The 22,023-nt window shown below is 43.8% G+C and overlaps 3 protein-coding genes across 4 annotated transcripts in view; 2 read left to right on the plus strand and 1 right to left on the minus strand.

Annotated features, from left to right (window-relative positions):
- Positions 1 to 22,023, plus strand: part of MINDY2 (MINDY lysine 48 deubiquitinase 2) — a 689,230-nt gene that overhangs the window by 285,607 nt on the left and 381,600 nt on the right. The window lies entirely within an intron of this gene.
- MYO1E (myosin IE) overlaps positions 1 to 22,023 on the minus strand; it is a 568,767-nt gene that overhangs the window by 180,708 nt on the left and 366,036 nt on the right. The window lies entirely within an intron of this gene.
- HERC1 (HECT and RLD domain containing E3 ubiquitin protein ligase family member 1) overlaps positions 952 to 22,023 on the plus strand; it is an 89,456-nt gene continuing 68,384 nt past the window's right edge. Inside the window, 6 exon segments of the mRNA XM_042471421.1 lie at positions 952 to 1,111; positions 16,469 to 17,424; positions 18,789 to 18,884; positions 19,281 to 19,475; positions 19,834 to 20,145; positions 20,958 to 21,054. Coding sequence (XP_042327355.1) covers positions 16,495 to 17,424; positions 18,789 to 18,884; positions 19,281 to 19,475; positions 19,834 to 20,145; positions 20,958 to 21,054 — 1,630 coding nt within the window. The 5' untranslated portion in view covers positions 952 to 1,111; positions 16,469 to 16,494.

The following is a 22,023-nucleotide window of genomic DNA, read 5'->3' on the forward strand; positions in this document are numbered from 1 at the left end:
TAGAGGAAGTGGAAGAATATACGTTTTTGTATTAAATAACAAAAGAGCGGTGAAAGCTTGTAATAGAGTAATAATACAATTTGGGTGGAGGGTGACAGGGATAATCATGCTTTGGACGTCATGTACTTGTTTATAATCTGTTAAGGTAGAGATGGTACTATATGTACGATATGGACCATAAAGACTGTAATCAAAAACTGCCTCTCTTTGGTGAATTTCCCCTTCGCCCTCTTTTCAGATTACTGTCTATTAAATATGCGAGAAATTCTCTTCTTCTGAAACTATAAAGTTAGTGCGTTCTTTTGCAGTTTCCCTTTCTATTGATAGGCGCCGTACAAATAAACTATGATGATGATAACAGTGACAATTTTAACAACAACAATAATAATAATAATAATAATAACAGGCTTTTAAGGGATTGTTATAAGGACAGGCTGGGATAAAACAATAAAATTGTAAAATATAGCAAAATATAATAATAATAATAATAATAATAATAATAATAGTAGTAGTAGTAGTAGTGGTTCCCCACCTTTAGATGATGATTATGATGATAGTAATAATAATCATTGTATTATTATTATTATTAATAATTGTAGTTCCCCAGATGATAATAAAATAAAATAAAATAAAATAAAATAAAATAAAATAAAATATAATAATAATAATAATAATAATAATAATAATAATAATAATAATAATAATAATAATAATAATAATAATAATAATAATAATAATAATAATAATAATAATAATAATAATAATAATATAGTACTTCCGCCAGGTGGCGCCCGCGCTGCCTTATTCCCGCTCTTTCCCTCTGCACCGCCTCTTCCCGCGGCTGCCTCTAGGTGTCGCCCAAGATCCACCGTCCTTTGCGTGCCGAGGGAGCCGCCGCCGCCGCCGCCAGCGCCGGAGGTCTCGCGCGGCTTTGTGGGAAGTCTCGCGCGATCTTACGGACGCCGCTGCTGCTGCCGCCGCTGGCGCTCCCTCGTCATGGTGCGGCCTCCTCCTCCTCTTTCTCCTCCTGGTGCTGCTCTTTGCCGAGGCGCCTCTCTTTCCCCCTGAAGACGGAGAAGGAGGCCGAGAAGGGAGCCGGAGCTGCTCCTCGGTAAGAAGGAAGGGGGAGGAAAGGCCTGGAGAGGGAGGCGGGCTGCCATGTTCCCTTCCCCATTAGGGCCGAGGGAAGGGGCCCCACAATGGGGAGGGGTTGCCATGCCCCCCGGGAAGGGAAGGGAAGGGAAGGGGCGCCTCTGCTTGCCTCCCAGCGATGGCACTTGGGGGCTTTCCTAGAGAAGGGCTGCCATCTTCTCCCCTCCTCAGAACGAAGGGGAGCAGGAGGAGGGCCCCGTGCTCCGCCCCCTAATGGCTTAAAGGGGGCGCCCATCTCCCCTCCCCACATTGGGGTTTCATGCGTCACCCATCAGGAGTCGTGGGCTTCCATGTTCCCCTTCCCCACCATCACCATTTGGGGGAGAGGGGCTGCTCTCCTCCCTTTCCCTGCCCGGATCCATGGGGAGGGGTTCTGGGCCCCTTCCTCGCCCCACAGTTCGGGGGCGGAGGGCGAGAGGGAATGTGGCTCTTTCCCTGGAAAGCCACACGGCTCCTCTCCTTTATAATCAGGACTGAGGAAGCCCAAGGCGAGGGAGGCTCAGCGTTGCTCTTCCCTTTCTGCGCCCATCTCTTTCTCCTTGCTGATGGCTTTAAACATTGGAGGGTCATTTTATTGTTCTCAAGGGCATGTTAATGGTTGTGTCCCTGGAAGGGATCATGTGCTTATTTGATATTTTAGACGCTTCAATCCAGATGGAGAGGCGAGATATCCAATAAGACATTCTTATCTCATCATCATCATCATCTCATTCATTCATTACTTCCCTATGGCCTTGTGAACACACCCTTTTCCTCCCAAGAGGTTGTTGCTCAGAAAATCTCTTCAGTCATTGTGCCCATTAAGTCCCCATGTTCATAGATGCTGTTGTTGTTGTTGTTGTTGTTTCTTTTCCCTTTCCTATGCCCCTTATGGAGACACTCCTCTCTTGAAAAGGCAAGCTCTGTTCTGCCAGCAGCCCAAGCCCTTGCCTAAGTTCCCATCTGGGAGCCTGAAAGGAAGCTCTTTCTTGTATCTGCTCTTTGAGATTGCTGCTGCCTTCATTATAAAAGCCATGTCTATCCAAACAAACCTCCGCTCCTCATTGCTTCCAGGGAGCATCGGTTGTGTTGATGAGAGCCATGAGGGAGACCTGCAAGGCGAGTGCGGTCTTGCTTCGCAAAGCTCTCCCGCCTGAGTGTAGGCGAGATGAGCTGCCTTGTGATTTCCGCTTGGGTTTTTGTGATTCAGATGACACAGTTGCCATGCGCACACAGCTGCTCACTCTCTGAGGCCCATACAGACAGGCCAAAAATAAACTGTTTCAAGTCACTTTGGAGTTATGGTGTCTCATGATGCATGTGTCCTAGCGTCTGGAAGCTCACAAAAGCTGCACTCCAGTCATTAGGACTGGAGCATGGCTTTGGTGCGGCTTCTGGACTCTTAGGACGCATGGCAGCATTGAAACACCATAACTCCAAAGTGACTTGAAACAGCTTTATTTTGGCCTGTCTGTTGGGCCTGAGTGTTTTATTTTTGTCCTGGTTAGCGTAGGGTGCTCTGGCACCGTAAGTGTGGAGCCGTGTCAGAATAGCACCCGTAAACATTGAGCAAACTTGCTGATTCTTGTCTTCAAAAGACCAGCTGACCCTTTCACAGAGTCGCTCCGGCCCTGGGAAAACACATGTTTCCGCTGGTCTTAAGAAGCGAGCACCGCAGTGTTATGGTTGGGGGTCACGCACATGTGGGACTGTTTAAAGTTGTAGCATTAGAAGGTTGAGAAGCACTTCCTTAGACATTTTCCTGGCCAAGAAATTGCCCTGACTGCTGCCTCATGGATGGCTGGGTGATAGGTTTAAGTAACCCTACTGTGTGAGCTTTTTCTGATGGAGTTACTCTATGTTGTGGGTCTTTCCCACCCCACAGAATTTGTACACTGTGGTGGCATGCTTCCCCATGGTGTGCATGGATTTTTACTCTGTTAGTGGCACTGAAATACCACACATTCTAGTGTTGTAGTCTCTGCTGTTGTGTGTCTGTTATTGATTCATAGAGCACAAATGTTGTGTGTTTGGTTGTTTATTTGCTTTTGGTTATTTTCCTTTTTTCTGGAACACTTCATCTTACTACAAAAGGCATAGTCCTCTTCTTTTTACAGTTTTTATACATGTGTGCACACCCATGTTTTTGTAAACATGACAGACTGTTTTGTTCCAAGGTAACCGTTCAGTTACCCAACCCAAAGCTGTGACACACATTGATGTTAGATGTGAGTTGCCAGGCAAGGTTATTTACCTTGTGCATTCCTATGATGGTCTCTCATCTTACTGGCACACGTTTTCCTTTTTAAAATGTAACACACCAACCCACACACACTCTTATATTTTTAAGCCATGGATGATTGAATCCATGGATAAAAAAAATCCACTGGATGTGGAGGGCTGACTGCCACAGCGCTTTTCTCCCTCCCTGGCACAACCAGGACACAAGAGTTTGACCACGTCTAGTTCTTAGCTGAGCATTGTTGAACCAACATCATCCATTTCTTAGTTGCTTAACTTACTTGGATGGTTTGTACCTCCCTTTCATTGGATGTAACTCTTTAGTTGCTCTTCATGAATACTTTGTTGCACATGATGCGTATCCCCGTCGTCCCCTTCCCAACTGCGTGTACAATTCCTACATTTTCTCTCAGCACTTCTGAGGAATGGTTACGCTTCCTCTTCCCACCTTCACTACCCCCCTGGCCGTCTTTGTACTCTGGGTATTGTGTCTATTCCGATTGGTTTTTTTGGGGGGAATTATCAGATGTCAGGCAGCTCTACACAATGTTGATGATGAGCTCACCACGAAAGGTGTGTTATACATAAGGAAAAGCCTATACTTGATCAGATGTGATCAGTTTAGACAACGCACATTCAGTCAGCCGCAAAACTGCTTCTTCTAGCAATTAATCTGATTTACTCACAGTTACTCCAGAGCTTCCAGGAATCTCTGGTGTGTGGATAGCTGGATTGGGTTGGATTTGGGTTGGTCCAGTTGTCCACCACGTCCCAACCTCCCATGGAGAGGATTGATGCTGGCAGGCGTTGCCATTGACCATCCCCTTCACTGAATCAGCACTGGAAAGCCTTCTTGAGGCCAGTGTTGTGGCTGCCTCCTGACCGGCCAAAGCAGTTCCCTGCCAAAACGATCTTTCTGCCAACGTCGCTTCTGTCAGGTCAGAATGGGGCTCCCGGCCATATCCAAGGAGGAGGCGACCAGAGCAACATAAAAGTATCACTGTGATATCTTGGCCATTATAACATACCACACTTGAGCATTTATCATTTTGTAAAAGATGCAATTGGCCCTTTAGCCAATGACTAAGGCAAATAGACAAGACCCTTTCACTGATTTCCCTCTTCACTCTCCTGGTTTCCATATTTTCCTTCTCTTTCAAAAAAAAAAAAACCTTATATTGCTGATGTATGTAGTTGTAATAATACACAGCAACACAATACAAGATTTATTTACAGTGGGTCCTTGTTATCTGCTGAGGTTTGATTCCAGGACACATACCTCCCCCCCCCCATGGATAACAAAATCCGTGGGTGTTTGTTAAAGTCCCCATTAAAATAATGGCCTGGCAAAATGGTTGTCCCTTATAAAAAATGAAAAATCAAGGTTTGCTTTTGGAATTTCTAATTCCATGCTTGAATCCATGGTTAAAAAATCATGGATAAGGTGATCAAACTCTATAACCCTTCTTCATCTTTATATCTGCTTATGATAGAGTTGTAACTCACAACTTGTTTATGGGTTGAATTCAAAGGCGTCGCCATGTTAGCCTGAAATATGTTGATCTGAGGATGTAGACTTAAGTCTACAAAAGCTTATGTTACAGTGTCTTCCTCTCTCTAAAAGGTGCTACCAATCCCATTGTTGTAGGGCATTCCATATCTCTTAGGGACAAAATAAAGTGAAGAATAACTTGATTATTCATCCTTCCCGTTAAATTTTGTCTTCCGGCAGATTGCTTTTTCTTACTTACGGGGAACAAACTGATTGACAACCAGTTGGAAAAGCTGTCTTGCTAATAAAATGTTTATTGAGGCATAGGCTAGGTGTTAACTGTTCAGATTTGTGTGACTTTTTAAACTTTCTTGTGTCCAGATGGGGATTTTTCTTTGTGGTTACTAGAAACAGTGGTCAGCTTTTTATTGCTGCCCAACTGAATGCTTTGGCGGGTTACAGACCGTCTATTTTGGGTGGGCTGTACCACCCCTTTCCCCGCTGTATTGGGGCCTCAGCATGCAGAGGCTTCCCCCGCAGCCTGAAAAGCTGGCGGCGGAGGGGGGGAGAAAGGGCCGCTTGGCCCCTTTCTCCCTTGCTTCGCTGGCGCGCAGCTGTCTGAAGCTGCGCCCAGCAAAGCAAAGCGGCGCCTCCAAACCAGGAAGGAGCTCCAAAACGGAGCTCCTTCCTGGTCCGCGGAAAGGTGTGCCCTAGGCGCCCTGGCGCGGAGTGAGGACGTCACGTCCGCGTCACCTCGTGTTTGTGTGTCGGCGCGGGCGTGACTCCTCATGACGGTGGCTGTCTGGAACGCCACCGTCTTTTTTACGCGCAGAGCGCGTATTAGGTTAGGGAGGTGCGGCAGCACCGCACCTCCCTAACCCTGTACACGCTCCGCGCATACTTTCATGGCAGTCTATAACCCGCCAACGCATGCTATCTGCAGGAAGCCATTCGTGTATTAATTTCTGGATTCCCTTTCCTGAGGCATGATTGTGCATCCAGACAACACCTGATATCCCGAGGGACTGGTTGTGCATGTGTGAATAGTCTCTGTTCATAACCACTGGGCCTCTCTGTGATGCAGGTCATCCCTTGACATTGTGGGCATGGACAAGCGGTGAAATGAATCCCGGCTGTTTCTCACCCATAGGAATGTCAAACTTTGCTCTCTTTTCGGACTGGGAAGAGATCAAAGGAGGCCTAGGTAAACATCATCGTAGCTATTTGGGTGGTGGCAGGAGATAGAAAAGTTTTCATCCTTGAACCCAAATGCTGCGGTGTTGACCAACCAGCCCTGGCAACTGGCGAATGGCGGCTTCCCTTCCATGGCTGCCTCTTGTGACTGATCCAATGTCATCAAGCCAATTGGAATGTTTCCAGGCAACTCTAGTAAGAGTGTTCCTTTCTGGAACATTGGAGATGATGTACAATAACATCTAAAGAGTCCACAGTGCCCACGTTTGTTTGCGCTGGTGGCACAATCTGTTGCCTTTGCTCCGTTGCTTGACATTTTGAATGCACTTTGTGTTGATCATGGAAATTAGCATTATATAAACTTAACAGGCGTCTGGAAAGCCACACAGCCTGGGAGCCAAGGGCTGAAGGTTCTTCCGCACCAGAATCATCACAATGGAAGGTTGTAAGGCCTTTTGTGAGAGATTAAAAGTAAAGATGAGGGTCTGTGACTGAATACGTAAGAGATAAATCCCAGGTTACATTTCTGGCATGGAGAGGGTTGCATGGGAGAGCAGTACATCTTCTGCCACAGACCTGAACAGTGGATGCTGGTCAGAATAAGCCAGCAACAGATAGACCTCTAGTCCAACTTGGTATAATGCATGACTAGCAGTAAAGGTACCTTGCATTCTGGATGCATTAATGTTTCTGGCTGTTGTGGCAAATGCCTCTCAAGCCAGCAGCTGGTTTGGAAGCCCCACAGCTGACTGTTCTATCCAGTCTGATTTACGCCTTGTTTTCCTTTGGGCTGAATGGCCCCAGAGAGGAGCTTTCCTTCCTGTTGGGGGAATGCCTTAATTTTGACAAAGCTGTCAATGAATGAGTGGCAGTCGCATGTCTTTATTGTGATAGATGTCATCTCTATATTTTACTGGGGAGTCCAAGTAGTTTTGTACAAGTGATAGAGCAATAAGTAGACTGTGGTGACACTTTTTGAGGGGTAGGCTTTCTTAGAGCTTGACTGGGGTGTGGTGTATGTTTGTGTGACAGGGAGCTCATGCACAATGGTGACAGGCAGTGTTGACTTCGGTCACACTCCTCAAAGCATACCCTGTGCATTTGATATTCACAGAAAATATCTCTGGCACATTTATTTTCTTACTTTCTTGGCGAAGCAACAGACCTTATCAGCATCCTGGATTCTAAACAAGTGTTTGCGGGTGTAAGGGTACGAGAGTCCAACATTTCTGTGATGGAAGACACTTTGAACCCCAAATAACAATATTCCAAAAGCCGTGACTAAGGATATAAGCTTGCATGTTTGCAGAATCACAAAACTTTGTAATTTTTGTAGGTATGTTGGTGAGACTTTGTCCGTCCATACCTGTAAACACTTGAGTTTTTCCATTTGTGCAGGATTGCTGGTTGAATAAAAAAAAAAGGAAACAACACAAAGGGAAAAAAATCTTACGTTGTCACTAAGAAGCTTCCAGTGCTGAGTAGCTACCACATACCTTGGTTGTGCAACCTCTCTGTTGTGTTAAGACTGTAGCTTTGCTTGTGTTGCTGAACACCATTGCTTAGCACTGTCCTCCAGAATTTGCTAAGCTGCATCCTTCGCCTGTGTCATAAATATGCTCTCAGAAATGACAGCTTGTATGGGCTTTTCCCATTTTGCTGCTGTCCATACGAATTGGCCTTGAGTGAAGTAGTGAAATGCCCTTCTTTGGTGGTGCCTGGACTTTGTGCCTCCTCCAAGGCCTCTGGTCGGAACAAGCTTCTGGTTGCAGCCTTGGGCGCCGGAGCGTGGCAGATTTAAAGGCAGTGCAAGCTCACCCTGTGAGAAGGCTTATTTTTGTCAGCACAATGCAAATGCTTCCAGAGAAAGTGTGCATTGTTCAGAAGGGGATGCTGTATGTCCTCATTTCCTTCAGATACATGTTGCAATCGGTTGATGAAGTGTAAGCAAGGGCTTCTTGGTTCTGCGGAAGGCCTTGTATTGAATTCGGAAAGCTGTGACTTTCAATTAGAAATGCAGCCGCAGTTGCTGGCAACTCTCTTGGAAGTGAAAGGTCAGGGTGACTCTTGTTCATTTGTGCAGCAGTGTTCTTATATACTGCACTTCACAGAGCAATGTAAGCCAAATAGACACAGATCCTTGTCTTCAGTCTCTTAAGGCTTGAATGCTGACACTTTGGGAGATGGCAGAAAAGGAGATGGTAAGAATAGAGGATGAGTAGAAGCGAATGGCATGACAGGTATTTAGGGCTGTGCTGGATAACTTGGAGGATGTATGGCTGCCACTGAAAACTCTGCCACTCTTCACCTCCTACATTACCTCCTTTCCCTCAACAGTATTTTTTAATTGACACCCCCTTGTCGTGGGGGAGAGGCTTGCGTACCCTAATGAATTTGTGAGCTATGCTGGCAGTGGTATAATAGCCACCGGCAGGGCCTACCATGCCAGACAGGTCACAAACAAAGGGTCTGACCAAGAGCGCCAAAGGGCAGGATGGGCTCTCTAGCCTTATGGCAACCATCCTAGGAGAAGGAAAACTCTAATCCCAAACCCGGGCAGATGGTGCTCCTCTAACCCTGTAAGGTCAACCATCTAAGAGAAGGAAACTAATCAAACCTACGACCCGAGGACCTCGCTGCCACCGTCCATGCTTGTCAAGGCCTCAGCAGATGAACCTCTGGTTTAAAGGGTGAGGCCAGTTCTGTGCACGTTGTGCTCCACCAGAAAAACTCATTGCACAGGCTCCAAGGATAAATCCAATTTCCAAAGCGTGGGATGAGTCCTTCCTGAATCTTTGTTCGCAAAGAAAAGCCAGAGAGAGATTTTAAAAAAAATTATTTTATTGTATTAAAATCATTAAGTAACACAAATATACATGTATACATATACGCATTATACACCTTACAAACAGACCTTACATATAGATAATATAGAGATACCTTATAGCCATATCAAACAAATACCAGAAACCCACAACAACTAACACCAAGATAACAAAAGCAAGACAGAGACACTAACTTCCTGAACTCCCTCAACAGTATTTGGTGCATTTTGTTCGGCCCAATGAAGATATCACTGTTTTGTGGATTTTGGACATTACTGTAGTATCTGGTGGGTATGGAAGTGTGTAATGCTAGATGGATGGAATCTATAAAAGATCATGTGGATGACTTTGCAGGAACAGAACAACGGAGGACAAGGAGTCTTGGAGATGTCTCAACCATAGCAGCAAAAAATGTGATATCAACCTGGAATGTGAACATCTCAGTGTGATGCCATCATATTGCATTTTCTCGTCTGCCATCTTTATTGCAAGAGAAGGGAAGACCAGTGGCTGAAGGCTTTCAGCACTGTGTTCCAGGCTGTTTCCACCCTTTGGCTTCCAAGGATCCTTTTGAAAATGTGTAAATATTGAAGCAGCATCCCAGCAGATTTTATTGTTTGTTTATATGCATTGGCGGCATGAAATCACATTCTGCAGACTGAAGAGTTACCCAGTACCTGAAACACTGGAGTCCAGGTCTACCAAAATGAAATATGAAGGCAAGAATGTATACAGTGGGACCCTCCACATATGCCTGCGTTAGGGGCACAGGGCCCCTGTGAAAGTGGGAAAACCGCAAATAAAAAAATCTCTATTTTTTAATTGAGAGATCATCTTTCTAGAAATCTCTAGGTCCTCCAGGGCAACTCTCTGGTCAACATCTACTGGAAGTTGTCCATAGAATTGCACTGGAGGATCTACAAATGCCTAGAGAAGTGTTCTCTCTAGGAATCTTTAAATCCTCCAGCATGACTTTCAGCAGAAGATAACCACTGGCGGTCCTAGAGAATCAAATCCATGAACAATCACATCCACAAAAGTCAAAGCCACAAATATGGAGGGCCAACTGTACTAATATTGGCACATTCAGCTGGCTTTTTAAAAATTTGAATATTGCCTACTTCTTGTGTTCTCTGGTTTTATTTTTCTTTCCTCACTTATCCTGACAGTTTCCAACTTCCAATATTGATTATTTTTCACCCCCTCGTCCTTGTTTTCCTGAGCTTTCTACCAGCCAGATACCCTTCTTTCTTTAGTTTGTTAATTTTTGCATAACTAATGACCCTCTCCAGAATGGTAAATCATGCTCAGATGCATGTTTTTATGTACTACATTTATATACATAGTCTTTCTGCCAATGTCCTGAAGGTGGTTTGCATTTTATACTAATGCCTTGTGATGTAACAAGTATAATATAAAAAGGACTAGGCAGAAAATAATTAAATGCAGTGTTTTGGAGGGCTTCTTTTTCACACTGTTTATATGATGCAGTGTTGTGGGCTGCATATATGCATAGTTCTGTGGGCTATCATAAGCCACATCTTTTTGCCCACCGCTAGACACAGCATAATAAGAGAATATTATGTTGTGTTGGGCTGTATTTTAAACACTCAAAACGGGAAATTTGCATCATGGGTTTTGGCCTTGAGCTTGCTGGTAGAGATGTTTTTGGGAGAACACAGGCCTTGGAAGTCCCCAAGCCAAATGGTGAAGAAAATTGGGATGAAATCTAAAGCCATACATAAATTCAGGTAGAGAGTATGGCCATATTTCATAGAATCATAGAGTTGGAAGAGACCGTAATGGCCATCCAGTCCAATCCCATTCTGCCATGCAGGAAATCCAAATCAAAGCATCCCCAGCAGATGGCCATCTAGCCTCTGCTTAAAGACCTCCAAGGAGGGAGACTCCACTACACTTGAAGGGAGTGTGTTCCACTGTCGAACAGCCCTTACTGTCAGGAAGTTCTTCCTGATGTTGAGGTGGGATCTCTTTTGCTGTAGCTTGCATTCATTGTTCTGGGTCCTGTTCTCTGGAGCAGAAGAAAACAAGCTTGCTCCCTCCTCAATATGACATCCTTTCAAATATTTAAACAGGGCTATCATATCACCTCTTAACCTTCTCTTCTCCAGGCTAAACATCCCCAGCTCCCTAAGGCGTTCCTCATAGAGCAAGGTTTCCAGACCTTTCACCATTTTAGTCGCCCTCCTCTGGACACGATCCAGTTTCTCAATGTCCTTTTTGAATTGTGGTGCCCAGAACTGGACACAATATTCCAGGTGGGGCCTGACCAGAGCAAAATACAGTGGCATTATTACTTCTCTTGATCTAGACACTATACTTTTATTGATGCAGCCTAAAATTGTATTGGCCTTTTTAGCTGCCGCATCGCACTGTTGACTCATGTTCAACTTGTGGTCTACTTGGACTTCCAGATCCCTTTCACATGTAGTTTCATTCAGCCAGGTGTCCCCCATCCTATATCTGTGCTTTTCATTTTTCTGCCCTAAGTGCAGTACCTTACATTTCTCTGTGTTGAATTTCATTTTGTTAGCTTTGGCCCAGCTTTCTAGTCTGTTCAGATCATTTTGAATGTTGGTCCTGTCCTCTGGAGTATTAGCTATTCCTCCTAATTTGGTGTCATCTGAAAATCTGATAAGTATGCTCCCAATTCTGTCATCCAGGTCATTGATAAAGATGTTGAATAAAACTGGGCCCAGGACAGAGCCCTGTGGGGCCCCACTGGTTACTTCTCTCCAGGATGAAAAGGTGCCATTGTTGAGCACCCTTTGGGTTCGGCCGGTCAACCAATTACAAATCCACTTAACAGTTGCCTTGTCCAGCCCACATTTTACAAGCTTGTTTGTGAGAATGTCATGGGGAACCCTGTCAAAGGCCTTACTGAAATCAAGATATACTATATCCACAGCATTCCCTTCATCTACCAAGCTGGTAATTTTATCAAAGAAAGAGATCAGATTTGTCTGGCATGACTTGTTTCTCTGAAACCCATGTTGACTTTTTGTGATTATGGCATTGCCTTCTAGATGTTCACAGACTCTCTGTTTAATTATCTGCTCCAGAATCTTTCCTGGGATTGATGTCAGACTAACTGAACGATAATTGTTGGGATCCTCTTTTTTCCCCTTTTTGAAGATGGGGACAACGTTTGCCCTCCTCCAGTCTGTTGGGATCTCTCCTGTTCTCCAGGAGTTTTCAAAGATTATTGCCAATGGCTCCGATATTACATTTGCCAGTTCTTTTAGTACCCTTGGATGTAGTTCATCTGGTCCTGGAGACTTAAATTCATTTAGATTAACAAGGTATTCCTCTACTATCTCTTTACTTATTCTGTGCTGAAATTCCCCTATTCTGTCCTCTGCTCCATTATCTTCAGGTTGAGCAGCCTTTGCCTTTTCTGAGAAGACTGAGTGTTGAGTAATTCTGCCTTTTCTCTGTCTTCTGTTAGCATTTTGTCATCTTCTCCACGCAGTGGCCCTACTGTTTCCTTCTTCTTTCTTTTGCTGTGGACATATCCAAAAAAGCCCTTTTTATTGTTTTTAACCTCTCTAGAAAGCCTGAGTTCATTCTGCGCTTTAGCTTTTCTGACTTTACCCCTACACATGCCCGCTATTTCTTTGAATTCCTTTTTTGTGATTTCCCCCTTTTTCCATTTCTTATACATGCTCCGTTTCCTGGTTTCTTGCGACACCTCCCATTTTTCTTTCTCACTGGAACTGTTTGAAATTGTGCCTTCAGTATCTCTCTTTTGAGAAACTCCCATCCGGTCTGAACTCCCTTCTCTTTTAGTATTCCTGACCATGGGATCACCCTCAGTACTTCTCTAAGTTTACTGAAATCTGCTCTCCTAAAGTCTAGGATGCGTGTCTGACTATGCCTGGCTTCTCCTTTCCATTGTATAACAAACTCCAGGAGAACATGGTCATGTCCACCTAATGATCCCACCACTTGCACCCCATTAACCAAGTCATCCTTGTTGGTTAGGATCAGATCCAAAATAGCTGACCCCCTTGTTGCCTCTTCTACCTTTTGGACCATGAAATTGTCTTCCAGGCAAGTAAGGAATTTTCTAGACCTTGAGGATTTGGCTGAGTTTGACTTCCAGCAAATATCAGGATAGTTGAAGTCGCCCATCACTACTACATCTCTCTTTTCTGACTGTGTGGTCATCTGTTCTAGAAAGATATTATCCAATTCCTCAGTCTGACTTGGGGGTCTGTAGTAGTCTCCCACCGTAACATCCTTGTTGTTTCCCTCCCCTTTAATTTTTATCCAGATGCTCTCCACCTGGCTTCCATGATTGGTGTCCTGAATCTCTTCACTGGTGTAAATATCTCTGACATATAGTGCTGTCCCTCCTCCTTCCTGTTTGGCCTGTTTCTCTTAAAAAGGTTATACCCCTCTATTTCCACATTCCAATCATGAGACTCATCCCACCAGGTTTCAGTGAGGCCTATTATATCATATTTGCTTTGCTGTACTAGGAGTTCAAGTTCATCTTGCTTATTTCCCATGCTCTGTGCATTAGTGTAGAGACATAGCAGACCACGGGTCCCATTTACTTGGTGCTTGTGCAAGTTTTTTGCCTCCCACTGTTGGGTCCTTGCACTTTTTTTCTTGTTTCCTCTATGCCTGTTTGACTATTTTCTCCAGCTCTTTCGCCTTCCTTAATATTGTCTCCCTTCCCCACGGAACTCAGTTTAAAGCCCTCCTGATCAAGTTCTTGAGACTGTTGGCAAAAACATTTCTTCCAACTGGTGTGAGATGCAACCCGTCCGTTGCAAGAAGTCCCTCCTCATGGAACAGCAGCCCATGATCAAAGAATCCAAATCGTTCTCGGCGGCACCATCTGCGAAGCCAGTTGTTCACATCCACTATTTTCCTCTCCCTTCCTGGACCGTGCCCTTCAACTGGCAGAAGAGACAAGATGACAACCTGTACATCCATTCCTTTCAGCTTCCTACCAAGCGCCTCGTAATCCCTTTTGATGTTCTGCAGGCTGTATCTTGCAGTATCATTGGTTCCCACATGGACCAAAAGGAAGGGGTATTGGTCAGTAGGCTTGACCAGTCTTGATAGCCTCTCTGTCACATCACGGATCTTTGCCCCTGGAAGACAACACACCTCTCGAGACATCTTGTCAGGCCTACAAATCACTGCTTCTGTGCCCCTCAGCAAGGAGTCCCCCACTACGACCACACGCCTCCTCCGAGGCTTAGCAGCGGCTGTTCCCTTGGGTGGGCCTCTCAGGCTTGCCTGCTCTGTCCCTGAAATCTGTCCATGCTGCTCTTCTTCATCCTCCTTGATAAGGGAAAGAGCTTCGAATCGATTCTCTAGCTGCAAGCTCCCCGAACAATCCTTTCTTGGCCTACTTCTCTGTGTGACATTCCTCCAACTGTCTGCCTCCTGTTTATGTGAAGTGACCTCCTCGGCTCCAGCATCCTCCTCTGCATGGTATTCGTCCAGGATTGTTAGTTCTGTTGTGTCCAGGAAATCCTCCTGCTCCCTAATATGCTGAAGTGTAGCTACTCTGGACTCCAACTGCTGCACTTTCTCCTCCAAGAGGGCTACCAACTTGCACTTGGGGCATGTGAAGTTCTCCACTTCTGTAGGCAAGAAGACAAACATCCCACAAGTGTTGCAGGTGACTGCCATGGTTCCGTCAGTGTCCATACTGAAAAGTCTTAGGAAATTACTGGAACTGGACTGTTGGCTTCCTCCTGAAAAAAAGAATCCTCCAAATAAGAATACTTTAGAATCCAATAAAACTGTGCGCCCTAAGGAGAGCCATTTTGGATCAGATTCTGTTGGATCCTAGGTCAACCAGTGTTCTTTCTTCATTATTTATTTATTTATTTATTTATTGTATTTAAACCCCGCTCTTTAGAAATCCTCTCAGAGCGGCTGTGGCTAGATAACTATGGAAAAATGGGACATAGAGTCCTGGATGAGTTTCTGCCTGATAGCAAGGCAGAGCTGCTTTTTTAGAAGCCGAGTTTTACCTTGCTCATTTTTTATTGCTGAGAGATTAAAGTTTTCATTTCACTCTTCTCCTGGTTTTTTCAGGCCTTGTCACTTTGACTTCTATGGCTCTACATGTCATTTCTAGCATAAGTTCAGCCCAGGATTTAATTGTAGTTTCCCGGCTTGCTGAAGCTAATCCCAAACCTAGTGTACAGCAACAATATGTATTTGTTGTGTAAGGGTTTTTATATACTGTATATATAAAATGAAGAATTTCATCCTGAAAATGCAAATTAGGTATTAACGCAAAACAGACAAATCGATGGACACAGTTCTGAGCAAGGTAGAAAACTAGCTTGCCCCTGTAATGAAGGATAAACCAAGGTCAGCACTTAAAACTTTGCAGTTTTCCTGCAGGTCTGTGAAATACGAGACCTCTTTGCATTTGCCCCTCCTGTGCATGACAGAAATGAGGTAATGAGGCACGTCTTGGTTGAGCCTTTTGAGGACTGGACTGCAGATTTCTTACTGCGGTGTTGCTATAGCAATGTATATGTGACTGTAGCTCATCCTGCAGTCAGCTTGTCATGGCAAGTGTTAGTACGCAGGACACACAAGGAACAGGGGAAGGATTCTTACGGTTAAATGACAGGAGCCTAAGTGTCGCTCTGGAGCGGTTGCCAATTTATTAAGTCATCATAGTTTTCTCTTGTTTGTGTTGTGTATTTTGCCTGAGTAGCCCTGTGTATGTACACATACATAGTCAAGTCTTCTAGTGCCTTAAAGGATAACTCTCCAGAGTCATACAGCTGAAATGCAGTCGCCTGTTTGACCCCAGAACATGTGAAATGTACCATAGGTAAGGTGTGGAGGGTGAAGAGGTAGCTGTAAAAGTGCCCCATTGCTGGGAGAGTCCCATTTCATAGACCATCCCGTTTCTCATACTGCAGAAATAATCTGGTTTGACATCACTTTAACTGCCAGGGCTCAATGCTATGGAATTCTGGGAATTGTAGCTTGCAGTGGCACCAGAGCGCCGAAGCTCTTTCTGTCAGCGATTCTGACAACACGCTTGCTGTCCTTAACACTACACCACATAACTAGAGCCAAATCTTGCAACTTATGTTTCTGAGCACATTCCTTATGGGGTTCATTACTGGTAGGTTTAAGCAGAGGGGGCCAAACTTTGGTCCTCCAGATATTTTGGACTTTAGCTCCCAGAATTCCAGATCATGTCCCACACTGGATGTGGCTTCTGGGACTTGAAGGCCAAAACAAGCTGTGAACCAAAGTATCAGAAACTGTGGGTTAAAGGACAGAATTCTCTATTGATTTACTGACACAGCTGGTGGATTCAGCAAACAGACCAGAAAACATCAGTATGTATCCAGTGTCAAACACCAGTTATTTTTAATACAGAGAGAGTAGTGTCGCTTAGCAAACTCCTTTTTGTAATGAGCTCCAAATAGGCAATACAGTAGTCAAAACAGAATTTATGATTATGAGTCGTGTGTTTATTTTCTAAAAATTTGAGATCTATACAATAGCATGGCTGTAAAATAAATAATAATGATAACTCTCCCCCCCCTCCATTTTCCAGGACTGATGGCAGATGAATAAGCAAACATGGCCGCCATGGTTCCACCGGTAAAGCTGAAATGGCTTGAACATCTCAACAGCTCTTGGATCACAGAAGACAGCGAATCTATTGCCACAAGGGAAGGCGTCACGGTCCTGTACGCTAAGTTAGTCAGTAATAAAGAAGTAGTGCTGTTACCTCAGCAGGTTCTCTGTCTCAAAGGGCCCCAGCTACCAGACTTTGAGCGAGAGTCTTTGTCCAGCGATGAACAGGACCACTACTTGGATGCCCTTCTTAGCAGCCAGCTGGCTCTGGCTAAGATGGTGTGCTCAGATTCCCCCTTCGCTGGAGCGCTTCGCAAACGCCTGCTTGTGTTGCAGCGCATCTTTTACGCACTTTCTAATAAATATCACGATAAAGGCAAGGTCAAACAGCAGCAGCATTCTCCTGAAAGCAGCTCGGGATCGACAGACATCCATTCTGTCAGCGAGCGTCCGAGGTCAAGCACAGACGCGCTGATAGAAATGGGGGTCCGAACTGGACTGAGCCTCTTGTTTGCATTGCTTCGACAGAGCTGGATGATGCCTGCTTCTGGAACGGGGCTTAGTCTTTGCAATGATGTCATCCACACTGCCATAGAGGTGGTGAGCTCTTTGCCACCTTTGTCTCTAGCAAATGAAAGTAAGATCCCAGCCATGGGACTGGATTGCCTGTCTCAGGTCACAACATTTCTTAAAGGAGTAACGATTCCCAACTCCGGAGCAGACACTCTCGGCCGACGGCTGGCCTCTGAGCTCCTGCTTGGTTTGGCTGCTCAGCGTGGGTCACTCCGGTACCTCCTGGAATGGATCGAGATGGCGCTGAGTGCGTCGGCCGTGGTCAACACCATGGAGAAAAGCAGAATGCTGCAGGCACAGGAAGGGATGATCAGTTTCGATTGCTTCATGAATATACTAATGCAGATGCGGCGATCGTTGGTATGTGTGTCCCGTGTGTGTTTGAAATGATTGTCTTAATGGAAGCCGGGGTGAGCATTTAAGAGGTTCATGGTTACCGCTGCTAGTACCACTGTAGCATTAAGAGGAATTTTGTGGATTGTGCTGGCTGGGTTGTGCATTAAATCTTATCTCCTTGAGTCATGCCTAGTGGCTTTAAAATAGTTTTGAAAGCACTTGAAAAGGTTTGGTTGCTGTTAAATGTGGTCTTGAAATGGTTTGGGCACTAATTACAGTCATCCTGATTTGACAGAAAAGATAATGTCAAGAGTAAGGTTTTGTAGCTGTATTCAGTTCTTATGTTAGGTTTACTCTAAATAAAAATAAATGCAAAAATACTGTAATTCAATCATGGAGGAGTCTAAGATTTATTTTTAAGTCCTTACAATTTTAAAGAAAGGATTATTTCTATCCTCTAGTTCATGCAGATGTGTGAATGTCCCTGCTCATTAAATAATATTGGGTGCGACCAGCCACGTTTTTCCCCATCTGCCAGGCAGCAGAACTAAAACACCATGGATGGAAAGGGTCCACTGTAATTGTGTTTCTGGGTCTTTTCTAACAGAAACTTTGGGAGAAGAAACATGGAAAGAATATAGGAATGGATTCTCACCCCACATAAAAAAGAGACATTGAACTTTTTATCTAAAATTGGTATATGTGAAACAAACAAGTCAGGTGGCAAAAACATTTTGAACCTTCTAGAGACCTCCTGAAGGCTTCCTCCAGGATGCATCTGGGGATAACCTTTTTCTTTCACCAGCCTCTACTTTTTTTAGGATTTCTCTTTGGGCGACCAAACTATAGAATAATACATTTTTTTAAAATGCTGGGAATTGTTGGTGAGGCAGACATATCTGTTTTCCCTTTTCTCTCTGTTTAGCTGATCACACATGCTCAGTGAGGGATTCTGGAGGTAACTGCCATTTGCCTTGGCTGTTATAGTCAGGCATATACAGCTACAGTTAAATCAGCTTGAGCTCTTTCTCAGCTCAGCCTTTGCTTATTGCATTGTTTACTGCAGACATGCTGCTGCAACCCAACACCAAATGTCTTTGTTTCTGCATCCCTCCTTTACCATCTTCCCAATGCCCAAAACGTTCAGCTAGAGGAAGAGAAAGAAAGGGAGCTGGGCAAACATCGGAAGGCTTTGTAAAAAGGAACTTCTTTGTCAGAGATTTTGTTAATAGCTATGACTATCTTGAGGAAAAGTGTGCCTCCTTTTGATGCATTTTCCTATAGGGAAATGTTCGGTTTCATGGAGGATAAAATAATTTTTTGATGTGTTCTATGTAAGCACAGCGGTATTGCAATGATTACTGCCTCAGTGCCATTTTGCCTTCCAGGGATCATCTGCTGATCGAAGCCAGTGGAGGGAACCAACAAGAACCTCGGAAGGTTTATGTTCTCTTTATGAGGCAGCTTTGTGCCTCTTTGAGGAGGTATGTCTCTCTCATCATAAATTAAGGGTTGATCTGTTTACATCTGAAATTCATGGGGTCACCATACATTGATAGGTGACTTTGAAGGCTCGTAAACATACACAAAGAATATGCTCTCAGTTAATACCAATAGTCTGATTAAACATAACAGCATATAGTCTCTGAAAATGAGTGATGACTCCAGTTTTACAAGAGGGAAGTGTGAGAAGTGTGAAGCTGTATATGTATGTATAGTAGCTGTCCAGGTCCTCATTAATCTGAGTTCTGTGCCTGTGACAGAACATTAGATTAAAGCAAATGATGAGTTTAGACAGTGTGCTAAAATTAAGGCGCTTTCATGATAGGCACCCACAGCTCTTCCTCACCTTCCTGAAATATATGCATTTCTTTGGACAGGTTTGTCGCATGGCCTCAGACTACTCCAGGACGTGTGCTAGCCCTGACAGTGTTCAAACTGGCGATACTCCCGTTGTCTCTGAAACATGTGAGGTGTATGTTTGGGGTAGCAACAGCAGCCACCAACTTGTGGAAGGAACGCAAGAGAAAATTCTTCAGCCTAAGTTGGCTCCAAGCTTCTCTGATGCTCAGACAGTGAGTGGCTTTCTTTCAAGCTTGCATTTAGGAGTAAGTTGTCAGCATAGTAAAAATTCTCTAATTGGGCCTATAAGAGGGTCTTGTGTTCTGAAAATACAAACTTTAACCATAGCCGTGTTTTTTTTTGTGGGTTTTTCGGATTATAAGGCCATGTTCTAGAAGATTTTCTTCCTGATGTTTCCCCAGCATCTGTGGCTGGCATCTTTAGAGAATACTTGCCTGGAAAAAGTGGGTCTATATAAAAACCCATAAAAAAACCATGGATGCCGGCCATGAAAGCCTTCGAATTCACATTAACCATAGCCAAACAGTTCTGGACAATTTTTAATGTTCCTTAATCTTCTCTCTCCAATAGATTGAAGCTGGCCAGTACTGTACCTTTGTAATATCTACGGATGGTTCAGTTCGAGCTTGTGGCAAAGGCAGCTATGGCCGGCTAGGACTTGGTGATTCCAACAATCAATCCACTCTGAAAAAGCTGACTTTTGAGCCTCACCGATCTATCAAAAAGGTGTCATCATCTAAAGGTTCTGATGGCCACACGTTGGCATTCACAACAGAAGGCGAAGTCTTCAGCTGGGGCGATGGTGACTATGGGAAACTGGGCCATGGAAATAGCTCGACACAGAAATACCCCAAACTTATCCAGGGCCCTTTGCAAGGAAAGGTAGGCTGCGCACAGGAAGTGTTTTTATTTTATTTTATCCCCATCTTGTTGCTTAGGAGACTTCATGTATCTATAAGGGTTTTTTTTTCCCATCTATGTTCCATTGCTTTCTTTATTTGTTGCCATTCAGTGGCCCAGAACAGTTGTTTGCTGTCCTCTGTGTTCCATTGGAGACAGATTGTTTTCTCAAGGAAATGTTTTGCCAGAGGCTGGGCACTTTCGGCTTCCTTACCAGACCCTATTCTTTACCTTTACCTGTTTTTTACTATTTACTACTTTACTAGGTTCAGTAGGCTTCTTGAAGTATGACTTGAAGTTTCTTTGTGTTTTCTAAGGCCTGTTATAAAACTGGCAAGATAATACTGTGTCCTTCATTTCTCAGTTGCAAAGTGGTTTGCAGGAGTTTTAAAACACAAGAAGAAAATAGATTGTCGTACAATCACAAAGTGATTCACCTGATTTTTAGCTTACTTGCCATTGGTGTGAAATTTGCTCACACTTTAGCTTCATATTTGAGGTACAGGGGGTAGAGACCTATTTCTCCCTCGGTTATGATAGTTAATATGATCTTTGCACATCTGCCAGAGGTTAACACACAGTTAAAATTGAGAGCAGGACAGCTACATTCTATATGTACCCTGGGTAAAGACAGAACTGCAGGCTTTAGGTTTTATAATAGGAGGCAGTTACAACAGGAGCAAAATGGAGATTACTTCAGGGGCAGTGACAGGGGAAGAACTTCTCAGTTTGTATTGATAGTGGCATTTCCAGCAACACTTCACTCGTTTTTTTCTCTTTTGTATACTCTGCAGGTAGTGGTATGTGTTTCAGCAGGATACCGACACAGTGCTGCTGTTACAGAAGATGGTGAATTATATACTTGGGGAGAAGGAGATTTTGGCCGACTAGGTAATGGAAACTGTTTTTGACATAAAGGCATCCTCTCCCCACATTTTAAAAAATATAGTTAATATTTTGTTCAAATGAATTGTAATCTAACCACAACAGCAACAGACTATAAGAGAAAGGTGGGAACTGCACAGCCTTCCACGTGTTGTTGAACTGAGATTTTCAGCATTCGTTCTCTTTGGCTATTATGGTTAAGATTGCTGTATGTTGTAGTCCAGGCACATGGAGGCTGTGGATGTTAAAGGCAAAAGGCACTTTTGTTCTCCTTATGTAAGGAATTCTGCACCAGTGTGTTTGACCCTGTCTTTTGGGAGGAATTAGATAAAAAGGGGTTTCAGTGTTGGCCACTCATAATGATAGGCATGTCAAGACTTGTTTGGCATTTGCTCTTTTTTTGGTTTATTTACACCATCAGTCATTAATCTTCCTCCAGGGAACAGATGAACGAGTCTTTATTGGGTTCATAGACTAGCATTAGCACCCTTCCAGTGAAAATAGTTGTGCCCAAGTGATCTTCACATCCATTGTGCTTTCAGTCCTACCAAACTGAATGGATAATGTATTTATTACATATGGATCGTTGTCTGCATAGATTTACTAGAAGTTGGCTGTGATATATATATATATATATATATATATATATATATATATATATATATATAAAATTTTACTCACCTTTTCCTTGACTTTGTTTATTTGCTATTGATCAGTGTTGCGGATCAGGTCTTCTATTCACTTTCATTTCTTTTGAGGGCCACAGGATTCCTGATCTGAGAAAAAGCAAAATAAACTTTAAGCCCATTTGGCAAAGCTTACCACTAGTTCTGTGTGAGTTTAACAGTATACTGAACTATTGACCATATTTTTTTTGCTATACATTTCCTCTAGACCTAAATAATGTTTCACTATAAAATAAAAGAAAAGGAGGAAAAAGAAAACCTTTCCAAAAGACTACATATATATTTTTTC

This window comes from Sceloporus undulatus, chromosome 6 (assembly GCF_019175285.1).
Source record: "Sceloporus undulatus isolate JIND9_A2432 ecotype Alabama chromosome 6, SceUnd_v1.1, whole genome shotgun sequence".
NCBI classification, from domain to species: Eukaryota; Metazoa; Chordata; class Lepidosauria; order Squamata; family Phrynosomatidae; genus Sceloporus; species Sceloporus undulatus.